Below are 17,404 nucleotides of genomic sequence, written 5' to 3'. Positions count from 1 at the left end.
GACAGCTCTGTGAGAGCTGTGGCTGACCCAAGGCCATTCCAGCAGGTGCAAGTGGAGGAGTGGGGAATCAAACCCGGTTCTCCCAGATAAGAGTCTGCACACTTAACCACTACACCAAACAAGCCAGGAAGTATCCAGACTAATTCTTATCCTAACATAAGAACAGTTTTGCTTCATCGGATTAACAACCAATCTAGTCTAGCATCCTATTTCACACAGCAGCCAACCATCCCAGAAGACTAACAAAGAGACCAGCGCCTGTCTCTGTTGCCCCTCAGCACTGCCATTGTATGGTCCAAGCAAGTATGCTTTGCAACTTTTTGAAGATAAGGGGTTGCATGGTGTTTTTTTATCCTGGAAATATGATGTCAAACTATATTCTGGCAACAAAGGAGGATAAATGCACTATTTTATTTATAATAAATGCTGCTTCTTTTAGATGGGATTTCCCCCACGTATGCAACAGTCAGGTGTTGGACAGCCTTCCAGTCAAAATCAGTTCCTGCAGCAGAACCAGTTCCCAGCGTTATCCCCAGGAATGAGTGCAGCAAGCACACCTATGTCTCAACCTGGCAATCAGACACCAACTTCTCAAGTATGTTTCTGCTCCTAAGAGAAGTTTAATTGAATATGGACTTCTTTATGTGTGGTAGATTAAATGGGACATTTTAAAAAAGAAACTAGCCCATCATGCAACTAACTAGTTTGTCTAGGTGTCTAAAGGGGAGCAGTATCTTTTATGCAAATACCTTTTTTTTCTCCCATCTTCTTGGGAATATAGTCAGTTTTGCTCACATCTGTGTAACCTGTGGTGGACATCTAATTTTACCAGAGAGCCCCTTGGAGGGAATGGAAAGTGCCAGTGCCTCTCCCCTAGCTGTTCCAGAATAGACGAACAACTTCCAATGCCATCACTGTGCTTTCTGCACCTTTTTTTGCCTTTTCTGCTACCGGGTGTGTGTGTGTGTGGATTGGTTATATTCAGGGGGTCAGATTTGTCCCTGGGGTCTCTAGCTGCTGATGTCCAGTGTCATTTGTTCAGGTATTGAGAGGTCTAATTTTCCTTCCCAGGCACAAATGACGAGCTCTTCCTGTCCTGTGAACTCTCCAGTGGTGGCATCAGGCTCTCAAGGAGGTCACGTTCACTGCCCCCCTATTCCACAGCCCACTTTGCATCGAAATTCTCCTTCTCCAGTACCAAGTCGTACCCCTACCCCTCATCATACACCTCCAGGTCTGGTATCTCAACAGCAACAGCCACCAGCACCACCACAGGCAACACTTGCCACTGCTCCTACCACTGTCCCCCAAGCAATGCCATCTGCTCCACAGTCACAAACTATGCATCCTCCTCAGAGGCAGACTCCAACACCTCCCCAGGCTCAACTGACTCCACAGGTGCAGCCTCCGGTTTCGGTTACCCCTTCAGCAGAACAGCAGCTGCCGCAGCAGCCTCTTTCACAACAGAGCACGACTGCATCTGTGCCCACCCCAACAGCACCACTTCAGCCTCAGCATCCTGCAACACCTGTAAGGAAATTTTAATGACCTCCCTATTCTTAAGTGCAAAAGTTCAAGCTTGGTTTTTACTTTTCTTAGTATACAGCTTAAGTGACAGAATGGACTCTGCAAACGTGATGGCATGCACTGCATTGGAAAAACAGAACAATACACTTTATTTCAGAAACCATACTATGTTCTGTATAGTAGAATTTTAAGGGAGTGTAGTGCTCCATAAATGATGTAGTTCAGTATCGTCAGTACGGGGTTAGCTTGGAGAAGAATGTTAAAGAACACTATACTAGGTGGACTAATGTTGACAGATCTTAATTGTAAATCCCCTCTTCATATTGGAATGCAATGCCTAAGATACTGTCTAAGTTAGGTGCATAAAATGAAATAAAGACTAAATTGGCTGTGAAGTTGTTACTTAGGATCTGGATTTTCTGGTTTGTTCCCTAGCTTTCACAGCCAGGGATAAGCATAGATGGGCAGGTATCGAACCCACCATCTACCAGCAGTGCAGATGTGAACTCTCAGCAAGCTGCTCCTGAGCAGCAACAGCAACCATTGCCTGAAATCAAAATGGAGGTTAAAATGGAAGACGAGGAGTCAGAACAAACAGATCTTCCAATGGAAGAGAAACCAGAGGTGAGTAGAACATGCTCATTAGATGTGTCTAGTGATTTGTTTTAATTCTTAAGATTTCTGCCCTGCCGTAGCACTCAGGATGGCCTACATAAGGCATTTTTTGTTTTTGTTTTTTTCAATATATTCCCATAACAACCTTGTGAGATACGTTAGGTTGAGAGATATTAACTGACCAAAGGAACCCTGCACCAGCATTTCTCACAGAGGAATCTGGGAATCAGCAAGGTCTTTGTAAGGACAAAGGGTGAGACATTCTTGAACCATCTGGCTAACCTGAAAACAGTTTTCTATTTTCTCCAGATGGAAGCAGAAACTCTGCACTGTATGGGAAGTGGTGGTGGTAGAATTGGATTCCTCTTCTTTTAAAGAGCAGAAGTTTGTAGAGTTGTCACCATGTGCAGTCATGTAGCTTCGAGACCCTCAAAGCCCAAGCCAGAAAGCATGTTGATTAGTTGCTAGCAACCAGTAGCTCAGCCCTAGAAATTCTTTAGTTGGTTGAGTGGCACCAAGGAGGTACAGTCCTAATGTGCAGTTGTATAAGAAACATTGAACTGGTTTTCACTCTTTTCAAATGTTAGAAGCTATCATAAAGAAGTTTGTTGTGGTCTTTGGAACAAAGTCCCAATAGTCTAGAGCACCTTAATGACTAACAAAATGTGTGGCAGCTGCTGTTGTCATTTACTTGCTGTTGTCATTCAGCATCTGACACTTTCCAAGATACAAGGACAGATGAACTCACATTCTAGCTGTATCTGAAGATGTGAGCAATGAGTCACAAAAGCTCATATCTTGCCACAAATTTTATTACTTTAAGGTGCTACTGGACTCTTGCTCTTTTCTACCAGTAAAAGAATGTGAGACTTCACTCAGGGTCTTTTGAGTTCCAGCCTTACAGAATTAGTTACCCTGTGAACCTTGTAGATCAGGTACAGACAGTACATACATTTTACTTAAATTTGCTTTTGTTGTGCAGATGGTAGGATTCCCTGCATTGTTTTGAGAATCCAAGAGAATTGAGATCTCTGCAGGGCATGCATAGCTTGCCTTGTGCAGTTGAAAAAGGGGCTGTCCAGCACATGCCAGGCAACAACAAGAGAAAAGGAGAGGACTTAGTGAAAAAATCAATCAAAATGGGGCACCTCAAATTGTTAAGGTTTTGTGTGTTTTATGCACAAGTCTCTTGTCTGTGCTATGTGAGTTTACAACTGCAAAGTGTTTTAAGTTTGGTCTGGGAGGCCTGATTCAAGAAGTGTTAAAGGAAGAATATGAGGCAGCATTCTTGTTACAGTTCACTGATGCTAGGCCAGGGGTGACCAGACTGCAGCTCAGGAGCCACATGTGGCTTTTTCACACATATTGTGCGGCTCCCAGAGGTCAAAGAGGAACTTAATGCAGGCCTGCTCTCAAGTAAGTGTGCTTAGCATTGGGACCTTAGCTTCTGAGCACTGACCCATAAGTAGGTAACTATTTCTGCTGTGTGTAAAGTGGGAACAGAGAAAGAAATAGGCAGGCTTCAAGCTCTTCTCCACCACCACAGAAGTTGCCCAGAGGCCTAGAGCAGAGAAAGAGAGTGCAAGAGCCAGGGGAGCCACTGGAAGGAGGCACAGAGATAAAAAGGGCAATGCAGGGTTCCTCCTTAGTTTCACAGCTCTTGTAGGAGCTGTATTTACTAGCCTTGGTGTCAAGGCAAAGAGAGATACATAATGATACAAACAATAGTTGGTGGGTTTTATGGTATATATGTGTTTCTTTCTCCCGTGGGTGCCAAAAAATAATTCCCTAACGTTTCCCTATGCTGGTCTTGCGGGGACTGTTATTCTCAACTTTTGTTTTTTAAAAAGTCTCCTTCTAGCATGGTCATGTTGTAATGTGCATACATATGTATTTTATTTTTCTGTGCAAAGAAAGTATTAAGAATTTTAATAAAGATGTGTATGTAATATTTGTTTGTGTCTTGCGGCTCCAAACATCTGATGTTTATTCTGTGTGGCTCTTATGTTAAGCAAGTTTGGCCACCCCTATTCTAGGCCTTCTGGTACTTACAGTTGGATGCTTGTATAGAACTGCTCACTTCTATACGTTACATGTTTGAGGAATGGGAAACATGGGATGCTTTTATTTTTCAGGCTTAACTATGCAACAGTGTTCCTTAGCACTATTTCAAAGGAATAGAACAGTTTCTATCCTTTGGGATTTGGTTATTACATTTATACTGTAAAAATGGGTGCTTGGGGGTGATTTTTAAAAGTGGTTTCAGGCAGAAAGTTCATAAGGATGGTCTTAAGAAATAGCAACCAAAACAGAAGTGTCTTTCTGGTGAAATGAAACTTCAGATTTTGAGCATGGAACTGTAGGGGTACCCCTTGACCAGTAAAAATCTGAGTGGATGTATCAGACCTAAACTACATATAATAAGAGGAACCAGAGACCAAGTAGTGAGTAGGAAGAGCTGAACAAAGAAGAAATGATTAATGGTGAAAATCTTTTTGGAGAAATTGGCTCATTCAAAGAAGCTAACCTGTGAAAGGAATAAAACTGAGCTAAAGAAAGCAGATATTTTAAAATTCTGCCAGAACAGGGAAAAGTCTGGTTAGGCTTACTGGATTTGTTTTGTTTTCTTACCAAAATGCTCTTTATGATTCTTTGTGTGTAAGCTACTTCACGTTTTTAGAATGATGCTCTTTTAAAAGTGTTTAGTAAAAAATAGTCTTTGTGTAATGTTTAAACTTCACTTTCTACATATTTCTAAGGGCCATTTCCCTCTCTTAAGTAACTGTGAGTTGGTTAGGTCCCATAAGAAAAACATATAGTTAAAAAGAAAAGGATGGATGATAGCCCAAAAGGAAGGGGGAAAACCTTTTTTCCTGGTGGCAGTGCTGAAGTCCACTAGAAGGAAAAGCTGAAAGAGGCTTATGGAAGCTGTTTTGCATTGCCTGCTCTCCCTCTCATGATGTAGTTTGCTGCCCAGACTGTGACACCTACATGAAGTACTTTAATGCTTTTGAGAGAGCCAGTTTAATCTAGAGGTTAAGTGTGCAAATTCTTATCTCGGAGAATCAGCTTTGATTCCCCACTCCTGCACCTGCTGATGTGACCTTGAATCAGTCACAAGTTCTCGCAGAACTGTTCCTCTCAAGAATAGTTTCTGTTAGAGCTTTCTCAGCTCCACCTACCTCACAGGGTGTCTGTTGTGGGGAGGGAAAAGGAAGGAGATTGTAAGCCGCTCTGAGACTCCTTTGGGTAGTGAAAGGCTGGGGGTTTAAATCCAGTCTCTTTATTCTTCTTTATGTGGATATTAACTTGTGAGAACTATTAATGTAGGTCACTTTCACTGTATACATATTGGAAGACCACAGTTAAGTATAGGTCTTTCAACTTCTGTTCATGCTGTAGGCTTGTGCAACATGTGTTTATCTAGGTTCATGATTTTTCCCTTACAAATAATAGGAATGTCCCTTTGTCTTGAATGAAAATAAATTGTGTAGGGGGAAGGTAATCTTCAGAGTTTATGGGAGGAGCAGACAATGCTGCTTTCTTTATTTAGAGGTACAAGTTAAAGTCATACTAGACTTCTTGCTCAAATGCCTTGCCTTTTTCCAGGTAAAGATAGAGTCCATGTCAGAAGAATGTAAATCTGAACCAGCTGAGCAGGAGGAAAAGAAACCAGAGATGAAGTCAGAAGTGAAAGAAGAGGAGGAAAGACCGAGTACTCCCGGTACTCAGTCTTCACCAGCTTCAGGACAGTCAAAGAGGAAAAGTAGGTAGTTTGCCTATCGCAAGGGGAAGCAGAGTAACTTTTTAAATCTGAAAATTGGGCATGTGTTTTAACACATTGGTAACATAAATAGTTATGACTTTTACAGAGCTGTCTACTGAAACACAGGTTGGAAGGCAGGTCTGTGAAGTGCTGCATTCATGTTCTCTAATAATCAAGTGACTGACTAGCAGGGCTTTCCTCTTTTTTTTTTAGCAGGAATGCAGTTCCAACTGGCTTAGTGTCAGGGGGTGTGGCCTAATATGCAAATGAGTTCCGGTTGGGCTTGTTCTGAAAAAAGCCCTGTGTGAAACAATGGTGACATCAGGGAGTGTATTCTACTATGCAAATGGGCTTTTTCTACAAAGGATAATGGCAATAGTACAGTGGAGATTAGGCACAAGAAGGGAGGTTTCTATATATTGAAGGATACCCCCCTCCAGGTTAGATTTGGGTTTAGATCTACTTTTAAGGTTTCTCTTAAGAATAGGCTGGGAGAGAGTCTTCCAGCACTGTTGTTGGGGTGTATGGAGAGAGGAATAAGTTTCTTGCCTCCCCTTGTTCCTTTCCAAAACAAGTTAATGGGACAGGAGTCCTAAGTACTGTTTTTGAGGAGGGGATAGACATGGGAAAGGAGCAAGTTCTTTAAGTTGTGCCCACACTCCTTCTAACAAAAGTATTATAAAGCTTTTGCCCCATAGAATTGCATGTTAGGTGATGGTAAATGAGCAGTTCTTTACCTCACCTAATTCTGCTGCAAGGGGAGAAAATGTGGAGTGCAATGCAACATAGCCTTGACATAGCTCTGAAGTATCCAAGCCCTGATTCCAAAAGTTGCACTGATTGGTGGGGTGGAGTGGGGAGAAGAACCAAACCATCTCACCTCCTCCATCCACTTTTCAATGACAGTTTTAAGGAGCTGTTGCTCCATAGCTTTGCAAAAGCAAGTTTTTAAGTTTTATAGTTTTCAGTTCCCATTCCCACACCTTTGGCAAGCCTGTGATGCAGTATCTTCATAAAAGATCTACTGGAAGTTTTAGGAACTCCTTTTTGTGCATGCCTGTGAATTTACTATTAGCAACACTTTTTGTTTGGTGAATGTTTGAATGTAGTCAGTTCTTGCCTCCAGCCTTATCAAATTACAGGTTGTATCATACCAGGACTGGACACTTACGTGGAGATATTACAGAGGAATGTCACATGTATGTAATTGATGTTACAGCAGATTTCTAACCCTTCTCCCCCTTTTTCATCTTGTGCATTTACTTATGAGAAGTTTTCAAGCCAGAAGAGTTGAGGCAGGCACTTATGCCAACTTTGGAGGCACTTTACCGTCAGGATCCAGAATCCCTTCCCTTCCGGCAGCCAGTGGATCCCCAACTACTAGGAATTCCTGTAAGTCTGTTACAAAAGCATTTTCTCTTACTGCAGAGGGCTTTTGTGCTTAACTAAGCTGTAGTAAAGCTTTGCCCGTCCATGCCTCGTCCCCCAGTTAAAAGTCAGGAATTGGGATGGGAAACCAGGAGAGGTCTCATTTAGAGCAAGATTACCTCAAAAACTACAGGACGGAGTGAATTTGATCATCCATGTGTTCTTTACTGTTTTCTTGTACTTTAGTCTTCTAATGTCATTGTTGCCATTTTGCTTCTCTTTCTGTAGGATTACTTTGATATAGTTAAGAACCCCATGGATCTTTCTACCATCAAGAGGAAACTTGATACAGGACAGTACCAAGAACCTTGGCAATATGTTGATGATATTTGGCTCATGTTCAACAATGCCTGGCTTTACAACCGCAAAACATCCAGGGTGTATAAGTACTGTTCCAAGCTGGCAGAGGTGTTTGAACAGGAAATTGATCCAGTTATGCAGAGCCTTGGCTATTGCTGTGGAAGAAAGGTGAGGAAATGCCTCAGAGTTTGAACCCCAAGATGCTATAGCAGTTTGTTTCAAAAATTTAAATACATAAATGTAAACATTTCTTCCCATCAGTTCTGAGTTTTGAACATAGATGCTTGGGGATGGCCAGTGTTCTGCCTACAGCTTTATTTGTCCCCGGCAAAATTGCTTGTAGGGCTAGCTTTCCCTTTTGTGAATATCACTGGAGAGTTACAGTCCACAACAGGAAAATAAGTACAAGGACTTTGATGGTTGTATTTCAGTTACATTAATGTAATGTGCTCTAAAATTGTAGATTTACTTTTATTCCGGAGCTGATTAAGGTGTCAAATATTGTCAGCAGCCATATATAAGATGTTCACATTATTTGGGATATTAAGACTTAATTTAAGATGTTTTCATTTGTAGCAATACCGAGCTTGGTGGCAGTTATTAACAAGTAACCATACAAAACATTGTTGCCCAAGACACAGTATGATGCTGTAGAAACACAATATTTTCAGGCCCATAGCCAGATGTGGGGGAGGGGGTTTGGTCTGGGGAGCAGTTAACCAAACTTGATTAAATTAAAGTTAATTGAATTACTCTAAGTTTAATTAATAAATTTAGTGTTGCATGGTCTGCAACATTAAAAGCACTGGCTCCCCACCCCAGATCACTGGAATCTCTGCTGACCAGGCTGATAGCCCCAGAAATGAAGCTAAGCTGTTCAAGGGGTGGTATCCAAAGAAAGAAATGCTAAGAAATAAAAGACTTCTCAAGCAAGGCAGCCCATCCTTGGCGTTCCACATGGGTCGTTTCCCTGGCCTGCTGACTGATGGAGGATTCAGATTTCCTTTTAGCTCCTAGCCCAGTTGGAGGGAGGTCTTGCTCCCCTCTGGTGCCCACCCTCTGCCCACCACATAACCAGAGCCAGGTTATGTGGCTCTGTAAAGACTTCACTTTCCTCCCATACAGCAACAACCTTTCCACCAGCCTTCTCCTGCCCCCCCTCCTATATATATGTGTGTGTGTGTGTGTGTGTGTGTGTGTGTGTGTACAGATACACACAAATACACACACACACCCAGCAGAGTCATAGGCGGGGGGCTAGTCCAGAGCTAGCTTTCTCTTTGCTATTCCCAGTCAAGTTCCCACTGCCAGAGACAGGCCTGCCCAGCAACTAGTGACACTTTTGGAGCTCCTCTTTCTGACTTGAGAGAAATTCCCCCTTGGCCAAGCCTGGCTCTTGTCCCACACTCCTACCCATCAGACTCAGTTGAAAGTGCATTGCAAGCACAGAAGGTGCAGAAATGGGTTTGGGTTTGACGTCACTTCAGCAGTGCCTCAGGCCCCAAACCCGGTTCCAGTTCAGCAACAGAGAGCTGCAGTAACAGCACCGCATCTGGCTCCACATGGCCACCATAGCGAGCCCCTCACACCAGACCCAAATGCTTCTCCACTCCCGCTGCTGTGTCCTCTTCTGCCCTCTGTTGCTGGCTTAGGGGGCCTGGACTGGGTGGGGAGGCAGGGGGCCTTTACAAGAAGTGGGGGCTGGGCCCCAAGAGGCCCCACCATAACTGTGGGCCTGAATATTTTTAGTCGTCCAGAAAAATAAGAGTAAAAAGATAAGTGTGTCTTCATAAGAACAGCTAAGCTTGCACATTACTTTGTTGAACTGAAGATGTCTGTCTGTTTGTAAGACAACTACGTTGTGAGTTATCGAACAAATCTTTCAGCTAGGCAAAAATCTCAAATGAACAGCCCAGTACTGACACAAATATTTATAAAATCTTTTTTTTTGCAGTTGGAGTTTTCACCACAGACGTTATGTTGCTATGGCAAACAGTTATGCACAATCCCAAGAGATGCTACATATTACAGTTACCAAAACAGGTAAGAGGAACTTGGTGTAGAGCTGTGCCCACTGTAATACATTAGACAAAAGTGGACATGCCCTTATAGCAGTGAACAGCCTGATCACTTCTTATGCTAGCGAATTGCTCCATTGAATCATTTGTCTTTTTTCCATGTTTCAAATTTAGAATGTTAATTTATGTTTTGTACGTATTTACTGATAAGTTCAAAGGTGTTGCAGTAAGCCCTTTGTCTTTCCTCCATCCTGAACTGCATCTCAGTGTGTCAGCATATTGGGTGGTTACAGTAATGGTTCCAGACCATTCTTTAAACATGCATATTTACATCTTGAGATCACTGACTTTTGTGTCTTCAATATCATTCTGAGGGAGCTGTATTTTCTTTGTCGCATCCCAAGCTATAGTCATTAAATAGTGTTATATTTCTGAGTTAAATTGCTAGATCAGGGGAGGGCTGTCTGGTCTGACTGGAGCACACCAAGCTCTACCTCATCCAGCATCATTTGCACAAATTCCAGCAGGTTACCCTGCTAAGGATATACAGTCTACTTTCTGCCCACTCTGTTCTACTCTAGAGTGGAAGCTGACTTAGCATACGAGAATGAACTGCCTGAAGACTATCCTTTTGTAGGTGCAACCAGCATTATCTTGGTAGTTTCTCTTTCTCAAGAATTGCTATCTTCCTCAGAAACAGTTGTTTCTTAAGTTAATTAAGATAATCCTTGCAGTTAGTGATGTTTCAAATGGGAAGATTTTATTTGGAGCTTTCTTGTGGGAGGAAGCAGTGTTGAGAACTCTTAAGCTGGAGATGTGTTCCTCCATCTTCTTTCCCTCCCCTACCGTTGGAGGGGGCAGGGATGTTGCTGCAAGGCAAGGTTTTGTTGGAATTGTGAAATGCCGTCAGTTCCCTCTAAACAAATCTGAATGAATGTTCATGTGTTTTTGTAACTTAAACAGTTTTAAACTACAGAATAGTATTGTCAAATTGGTGGAAAGAGGCTTCTGTCTAGATGTGAGCTCAGGTCCAGAGAGCTTCTCTAAGCATGGCCTATGATTTAGGTATGCTAGTCATAGGATTTACTGAAATCCAGGAGATTCTTATCCTGTAACACTTGCTGCTTTTGAAATTCCCCTTGCTTTTGAGATGCATGACCTTTAAGAAATCCCCTTGTAAATGTGTAACTAGCCATGTTCTTTGGATCTGGGCTATACTTCTGAATACTTAAACAGATGTTTGTCATTGTTTCCAGTAAACAAATGAAACTTAACCGAAAGGGGGGATTGGTTGAGTTCCTTAGAAACTATAGATCCATAGTGTTGGTTTTGTTTTGCTTTATAATGCTGTCAGTTGTTGTTTTTTGTTTTGTTCCTTTTGTTTAGATGTGTTTGTGCATTCAAATTAACTTGCTTAGAAATGGAGAGGCTGCATTCTCAATACAGTCTTGAGGGGAGAAAACATCCTGAGTAAAAACTCTTCAGATGAAGATGGAATTCCTTTACTGCCTATCCCACCCCTTTAAATTGATGTTCATCCGTACTTTGCAGATTTAAAATGCAGTATATGTGTAGCGTGTTCTCATAAGCCTTAAAAGTATCTAACATTTTGGCAGATTGCAAATCACTGTGTAGAAATTGTTTCATATAGTTACTGGTGTTCTAAACAGATGTTGAAAATAGCCACTTCAGGAGAGAAAAAGCCTGGTCTATCAATATTTGAGCATTCTCGAGATGGATTGTTTTCACCCCCTTCCAGCCCTCTCTTGGCAGATGTTCTTATAAAAAAAAATTGCTACCCTTATACTGATGTTGGAGCAGCAATTGCTCTTACCCTTTTTCTTCTTCATTTTGATACTTTGCTTTATGTGACGTTGAGTGTTGAAATGAAGAGGGCAAGGGTATACTAAAATTGAATACTCTTTTTATTTGCTATAATTTGCTGCTTGTGATCCCATTTGAGAGATTTAATGCTAATCTGTGCTTTGCCTTGGCTTTCTGCTTTGTGTTGTCCTGTCTTGCTTCTGTGTTTTTTGTTTTTCGTCCTGCAAATCCCCATTTCTTTGTGTGTGTATGTGTTTTTATTTCTCCTTCATGCTTGTCGTTGTCTGCACTTGGCTTTGATTGCAAAAAAACCAACCCAAAAAAAACCAAACCAAACACTCTGGGTCCCATAAATCTTCATCATTGAATGTCCCTGTCGCCGTTGACGACCTGCTCTCTGCTCCCGCCCCCCTCCTTGGCCTGCTGTGATTGGTGGCTCCGTTGCTTGGCTTGGGCTGTGTTGTGTGGACGGAACAGTTCACCCAAATATGGCCTTCTTGCCGACAGGTATCATTTCTGTGAGAAGTGCTTCAACGAAATCCAAGGGGAGAGCGTTTCTTTGGGGGATGACCCATCACAACCTCAAACGTGAGTAGCTGTGTGTCTCCTTTCTAATAGCAGCTTTGTAATGTCATAACTTCAGTTATTCTTGTAGTCTAAAATCCACAGCATGTAAGAAAAAGGAAGACAAACTATAGAAAATATTTTATTTAATGATGAAGCCTTGGGCCAGTTGCAGAAAAAATTGAGGCCCTTGAAAACCTCAGTAAGCGACCAAATTATGAATTTTGGAACAAACAAGCAAAAAATATTTTCAAGTCCAGATTTTGTTGATAGTATTAAATGTGCAAGGCTAATTGTAAAGAATTTTATCAGCCTGCAAAGAGGTCTCCCAATTCATTCCCTACATCATCTTTGGTTCAAGCAGCAGATCAAAAAGTCTGCTCAGCTGAAAGGAATTGTTCCAGGCAAGTAACTAAATGGAGGCAAACTTAAATTTGAAAATGAAGATTACTTTTCTATATGTTACAATAAGACATGGAGTTCTAAGAGCCTTTTCCTGTGACTCCTTCCTTTTCCTGTACAAATACATTATTTGTATAATGACTCAAAGCAATTTATGTCTTTATATAATTTGTATGTACTCACTGTGTGCGCGTGTGTGTGAAAACATCCATATGAAACTTAATTGCTCTGAGAGCAGCAGCCCCTATGAACAGCTGAAGATAGGGCCTTAGGATGGAGATGGATTCTGAGTTCATCTGTAAGTGTTAGCAGGGCAAGCATTGGAAAAGTTCTCTAAGAATAGGCAGGAAAGCCATATTGAGCTCTTTGAATAATAATAATAATAATTATTATTATTATTATTATTATTATTATTATTATTATTATTATTATTATTATTATTATTATTATTATTATTTTGAAGGAGTAAAGGTAATTCCCTGTGCAAGCACCAGTCGTTTCTAACTCTGGGGTGACATTGCTTTCACGTTTTCATGGCAGACTTTTTACAGGGTGGTTTGCCATTGCCTTCCCCAGTCATACTTGAAGGAAGACAGGGATAAAAATGTATTGACTAGATGCAAAAGCTTAATATGAGAGAATTCTACTGATTGTTTAAATTTAGCGATCAATAACTAAACTACAGCCACAGAAAGATGTTGTGCATCAGATTTTCAGGGAACCTGTGGTGTTTTCTTTAGAGTACAATAAAAAAAGAGCGTGTAAAAAAGAGAGAGGGAAACATAACAGAATAAATGACTGAATTTGGAGATGATCTTATGTACTGCATCAGCAGTTGTATTAGTCTAAGGCCTGATACCCAAGTTGCTCATTGCTAAGTCTGAAAAACCAATACCAGATAATGGAGAGGGCATTTTGTAGGTGAAAAGTGCTTATATACATTTATGCTGGCATAAGCAATGTTAAAATATAAAGATTGCAGACTTCATATTTTAAAGTATAGCTAATTTTGTTTGACTGAAATAAAATCAAGATACTTTAGTTTATAGTATGTCTTCTCATAAAATAACTGGACATTGACACTATGAGGAGACTTGATTAATCCAGCTATTTAATAGTCATAAGATGTTGTTTAATGATGTATATTAACATTTAAAGGTGTTTTTCTTAAGTGAGGCTTCATAAAACATCACAAACTAAATTCTAGCAATAGTTTATTTTAGCAAATAATAGTAAGACATTCTGTACTTTCTGGAATTCTCTGCATTCATATTCCCCTATCAAAGAGACAGAGGATTTAGATGACCAGGAATTACAAACATACAAAGCAGCTGAATTCTGTGAGAAGCAACTGATCTGTAGGCTGTGACCGCACAGTTCAGCCCTTTTGCCACTCTCTGCTATTCTCATTTTCCAGGTGTCTACATAGTAATAGTAAAGTTATGATCACGGTCTGCAGGTGGCCCCTATGTCATGCTATAAATATTTAAGCGATTGGTGTGTTGCTTTCAGTTGTCTGAATTCACCTGTAATATCTGTGAAAAACTGTTTTTTGCTTCATGATCAAACTGGAAATAAAAATGTATTTCATCCTGTACTGTAATGTCACCTGGTCCAGTTCAGTCTCTCTCTCTCCTCTTGCCCTCTAAAAAATTAAGTAGTTTGTTTAGGGTGTCCTGTGCAGTATCTGCCGCAAAAAGTAAGGCAGCTTAAATTATGAGCATATTCTTGTTGCATATTCTTGTTGCAACTAAGATTGTAATGTTTGTCTCCTCAGCACAATAAATAAAGACCAGTTTTCAAAAAGGAAAAATGATACACTGGATCCTGAACAGTAAGTAAAGGAGCTAAAATCTTGCCTTTTAAAATGATTAATTATCCTTTATAAAATAAAAAAGGAACACCTCTTTCCCACCATGTATCATTTAAAGAAACAAATTGTAGCTTTTTTCTGTTTTGACAGACATCCCAGTTTCCCCCACCATCATCCCAAATCTGTCTCAAATCTACCAGGGAGGAGTTATACTCATTTTAGACAGGATAATATAAGATGGATGGAGTATTAAAAATTACAGAATACATTGTGATATCCTGTATTGGAATATGAGATGTCATCAGTTTTATTGGATTCTTCAAAAAGCATGCCCAGCTCCTATGTTGTAGAGTGCCCAGTCCCACTTTGAATATAGTGTATGCACTGAAATCAGTTGAGTTGCTCTGATTTTTTTTTAAGCAGAGGCGTGCAGGAAAAGTGAAGCTATAATAATCTTCCTTGTCATCCCTGTGCAGTCCCACACTTGGGTTTGGGCCATGCATGAATCTGTCCACAAATCATTGAGGGGGGAGCGGTTGGGAAAGGTGGAACTCTTTCAAGTGGAAGTATCATTTGAAGAGTTGCATCTTTTGTTTGTGGTAAAGCTACAGTAAATCTGTGAATTTGAACACAGCCTTGTTTTTGGGTTTTGTAATTTGTGAATTGTTTTAACATAGACATGTCCTTAATCCTGTTTCAAGCAATGAGTGCTTTATATTTAACTTATGCTTTCTTTCCTGCCAAGATTTGTTGAATGTATAGAATGTGGAAGAAAAATGCATCAGATCTGTGTACTTCACAATGAGATAATCTGGCCTTCTGGGTGAGTTACTTGCTACTCTTCTCTTTGTTGTATTGGGGTAATAAGTAGGCTTTTATGTGCTGCTGCTGCCATAATTTGAACCTTCAAAATGCCTGTCATCATGACTTAATACAGAGGTTTGCAGTTTTTCAGTTGATTAATTGGCCAGTTAACAGATTATCTGAAACATCAAGTATTGTTGAGTGAATGCTGTAATTAGGTCTTAGGTCTTTCCATAGCCAAGATCCCAGGAGTTTTAATATAAACAGATGTTTTTTGTTTGTTTTAGTAGATTTCCTCGTCAAAAGTTTGTAGCATCAGACTTGCACCCATCATAGCTTATGGCCTGTAGTAGTGTACATCATCTCCCTTGTTCATGATCCAGTGTTGCAAAAGGCAAAGATCATTGTTCCTCCTATAGTATTGTCCTAGTTGGCCTATATGTTCCTCTTAGTGCAAATAGCACTACAAGTGGTGGTGGTGGTGTGTTGGATCACATTAAAATTAATGTTCTGCTTAATTGGTAAAATCCAGTTATTTCGGCAGTGATGATTTTTTGGGGAAAATGTTTGAAATCTCTTTGTTATTAGTATTGGAATGCCATAAACCCAATGAGAATGTTTTTGTTTACACTTGCTCAATTGTATCAGTAATTTCTACCATTATCTCACTTATTTCAGCTTTGTCTGTGATGGTTGCCTAAAGAAAACAGGACGAACCAGGAGAGAGAATAAATTCTCTGCTAGAAGTAAGTACAGATATACATCATAATCCACCACTTACTTGAAAATAAAGCACATTAATGTCACTAAACCATATTTAAAAATTGTGTGTTCAGAACTCTACAGCCTTATTAAAGATGGAAGATGTTAAGTGCATACTCTCATTTTTCTAATACAATTATACGTCAATAATTGTAGAAGGTTATTGGCAAGTTCCTTGTTGCCTCTCTCCAACCATATTACCCTATCGGGGGCATGATCCCAGCATAAAATTGTTTGGGTTTTTTTGTTTTTAAAAAAATTACTTTGAATTATGAATCTTGGATCACTTCTGGTTTAAAAAATTCTCAAGGCTAGCAAGGAAATCGAGAGCTGTTAGTAACTGCCTGATAATTTCTGCTGACAAGGTGCAATTAGGAGGCCCAGTTCCGTACACATCTTTGAAGTATGGAAGATATTAACTTGTGGCATAACTACCCAGAAGTTTTATTCTTCAGCTGCATTCTCTCCTAAAATGGAATTCAGAAAACAATGTGAGAGTGATACTTCAAGCCTTGAACATCTGGTTGCATTTCCTCCTAATTAAAACTTTCTGGATTTATTACAATAATTCCTTGAGTGCTAGCTTGTGGGGGGTTGTAGGAGTGCTGCTTCCATATGTCCTGTTTGATTTTGATTTGTCCTGGTAATTTCCCCCTTTTTATTGTTGCTATGCTCTGTCCTATCTTCATTGAGCTATTTGCCAAGGACTTTTTCCTAGATGGACACAAACAGTTCGAGAAAAATCCTTTGGTTATGGTTTATAGTTGACTGAAAAAAAAATCTGTGTAACAGCATTGAAAAAAGGATTTAAAAGTGAAATAAATACCATAATACCATTCTGTATGTCTATAACGTGTCTATATTTGAAAAGCAGCATTGCAGTTCTTACCATTCCATATTACAAAAAGACGGCGTAGAAGAATGGGTGATTTAAAAAAAAGATGACAGTGAAAAATTAAGTTAGAGCAGTATCCCTGTGCTAGATGCCAACACAAGGCAGGTTGTGGTAGAAAATTATAATATTCTGAGTAATAGGGAATATGGATAGAGTTCTAAATATTTTTAAAACATTTTGTGACATTCATTGCCTTAACATATGATAGCTGTTAGTTTAGATTTTTTTAAAAAGAATGTTAGGCAAAATTCTAACAAGATAAATCTGTCAGCAGTTATTTGCCTTGTGAGCTAAATAGAGCTTCCATATTCCAAGGCAGAGTATCTGAATATTGGGTGCTGGTGACAAGGAATGGACTGATTGTTGCTTTCATATGTCACTTGTGAGCTTCTGACAGTAAGTGTAAACAAAAACATGGCTGGCTGCTGCTGATAACAGTGTTGGACCCTTGATATTGTTTGATCAGATAAGCAGGGCCAGCCCCCCCCCCCAAAAAAAAAATAATCTGGAACTTTCTTTCAGAGTCAAGTTTTATGTCTAATAGCACCCTTTTAGTGGGGAGCTAGTTATGCATGTGCTCATTTATGAGATTACTTTGTGGAAAGCAGATATCCAGGTAATTAATTGTTCCTCAGCTGGGAAGCCCTTAATTGGATAGATCAGGTAAAGTTTTAATTGACTAAGAG

The 17,404-nt window shown here is 40.1% G+C and overlaps 1 protein-coding gene across 2 annotated transcripts in view; it reads left to right on the top strand.

The window, feature by feature from the left end:
* Positions 1–17,404, top strand: part of EP300 (E1A binding protein p300) — a 124,130-nt gene that overhangs the window by 95,591 nt on the left and 11,135 nt on the right. Inside the window, exons 13-23 of one of the 2 annotated variants that reach the window (XM_060245391.1) lie at positions 440–595; positions 1,072–1,530; positions 1,963–2,151; positions 5,752–5,908; positions 7,182–7,300; positions 7,565–7,804; positions 9,591–9,679; positions 11,986–12,066; positions 14,222–14,278; positions 15,003–15,080; positions 15,740–15,807. In XM_060245391.1, the coding sequence (XP_060101374.1) occupies positions 440–595; positions 1,072–1,530; positions 1,963–2,151; positions 5,752–5,908; positions 7,182–7,300; positions 7,565–7,804; positions 9,591–9,679; positions 11,986–12,066; positions 14,222–14,278; positions 15,003–15,080; positions 15,740–15,807 (1,693 nt within the window). Of the gene's footprint in view, positions 1–439; positions 596–1,071; positions 1,531–1,962; positions 2,152–5,751; positions 5,909–7,181; positions 7,301–7,564; positions 7,805–9,590; positions 9,680–11,955; positions 12,067–14,221; positions 14,279–15,002; positions 15,081–15,739; positions 15,808–17,404 lie in introns of both variants that reach the window. The other variant, XM_060245390.1, reaches the window with a different exon arrangement.

Source organism: Heteronotia binoei, chromosome 8 (genome assembly GCF_032191835.1).
Source record: "Heteronotia binoei isolate CCM8104 ecotype False Entrance Well chromosome 8, APGP_CSIRO_Hbin_v1, whole genome shotgun sequence".
In the NCBI taxonomy this organism is placed as follows: Eukaryota; Metazoa; Chordata; class Lepidosauria; order Squamata; family Gekkonidae; genus Heteronotia; species Heteronotia binoei.
This window is presented reverse-complemented; position numbering and strand designations above follow the sequence as displayed.